This window comes from Mytilus trossulus, chromosome 5 (assembly GCF_036588685.1).
Source record: "Mytilus trossulus isolate FHL-02 chromosome 5, PNRI_Mtr1.1.1.hap1, whole genome shotgun sequence".
NCBI lineage: Eukaryota > Metazoa > Mollusca > Bivalvia > Mytilida > Mytilidae > Mytilus > Mytilus trossulus.
The window spans coordinates 60,846,205-60,847,580 of record NC_086377.1 but is presented as its reverse complement, the minus strand read 5'-3'; the positions used below and the strand labels follow the sequence as shown (position 1 = coordinate 60,847,580).

Sequence of the window (1,376 nt, the reverse complement as noted above, 5' to 3'; positions counted from 1 at the left end):
ACAAGAACGCACATTCTGGAGATAAACATTTATATAAAAAATAAGATGTTAGAGGGAGGAGAGGATTTAGTCACACTCAATGGTAATCTACAGAGACACATAAACACACAGATTGATACTATGCTTCATAAATGTGAGGTTTGTTTGAGAGAATTTAGTAGAAAAAGTGACTTAAAGAAACACCTAAGAATACACACGGGCGAAAAACCTTATACATGTGGAGTTTGTGGGAAAGAAATGTCTAGAGGTAGTAGCCTAAAAAGACACATGTATATACATATTGAAGATAAACCTCATGATTGTGATATATGCGGTAAAGGGTTTAGTCATACTAGCAATTTACGGGATCACATGAGAACACATACAACCGAAAAACATACTGTCTGTGATGTATGTGGTAAAGGATTTAGTAGGCTTGGACTATTACAGATTCACATGAGAACACATACAGGGGAGAAACCTTATGACTGTTGTGAATGTGGAAAAGGGTTTAGTCAGCTTTCCAGTTTACACAGACATATGACAACACATTCTGGTGATAAACATCATGAGTGTGATGTATGTGGTAAAGTGTTTAGTCTCATTGTGTATTTACAGAGACACATGATAATACACACAGATGTGAAACCTCATAATTGTGATATATGTGGTAAACTGTTTAGTCAGCATGGTCATTTACAAAGTCACATGAGAATACATACAGGTGATAAACCGTATAACTGTGAATTATGTGATAAACGGTTTAGTCAACATGGTGTTTTACAGAAACATATGAGAATCCATATAGGTGATAAACCCCATGTCTGTGATGTATGTGGTAAAGGATTTAGTGAGCAATGTAATTTACAGAGTCACATGAGAACACACACAGGTGATAAACCTTATCAATGTGATGAATGTGATAAAAGGTTTAATCATTCTAGTAATTTACGACGTCACATGAGAACACATACAGGTGACAAACCTTATGAGTGTGATGTATGTGGTAAACGGTTTAGTGAGCATGGTAGTTTACAAATTCACATGCGAATACATTCTGGTGATTAACATCATGAGTGTGATGTATGTGGTAAAGCGTTTAGTCTCATTGGTAATTTACAGAGACACATGATAATACACACATATGTGAAACCCCATGTCTGTGATGTATGTGGTAAAGGATTTAGTGAGTAATGTAATTTACAGAGTCACATGAGAACACACACAGGTGATAAACCTTATCAATGTGATGAATTTGGTGAATGGTTTAGTCAACCTAGTCATTTACAAAGTCATTCCAAAACACATGCAGGTGATAACCCTCATGACTGTGACGTACGTGGTAAACGGTTTAGTCAGTAAGGTAACTTAAAGAGACACATGAGAATACATACTGC

General features: G+C 35.9%; 1 protein-coding gene across 1 annotated transcript; it reads left to right on the top strand.

The window, feature by feature from the left end:
* Positions 1-1,047, top strand: LOC134718145 (zinc finger protein 239-like). Its single transcript, XM_063580636.1, has one exon. It carries the CDS (start codon positions 46-48, stop codon positions 1,045-1,047), a length of 1,002 nt encoding a protein of 333 aa, XP_063436706.1. The 5' UTR covers positions 1-45.
* The last annotated feature ends 329 nt before the right edge of the window (positions 1,048-1,376 follow it).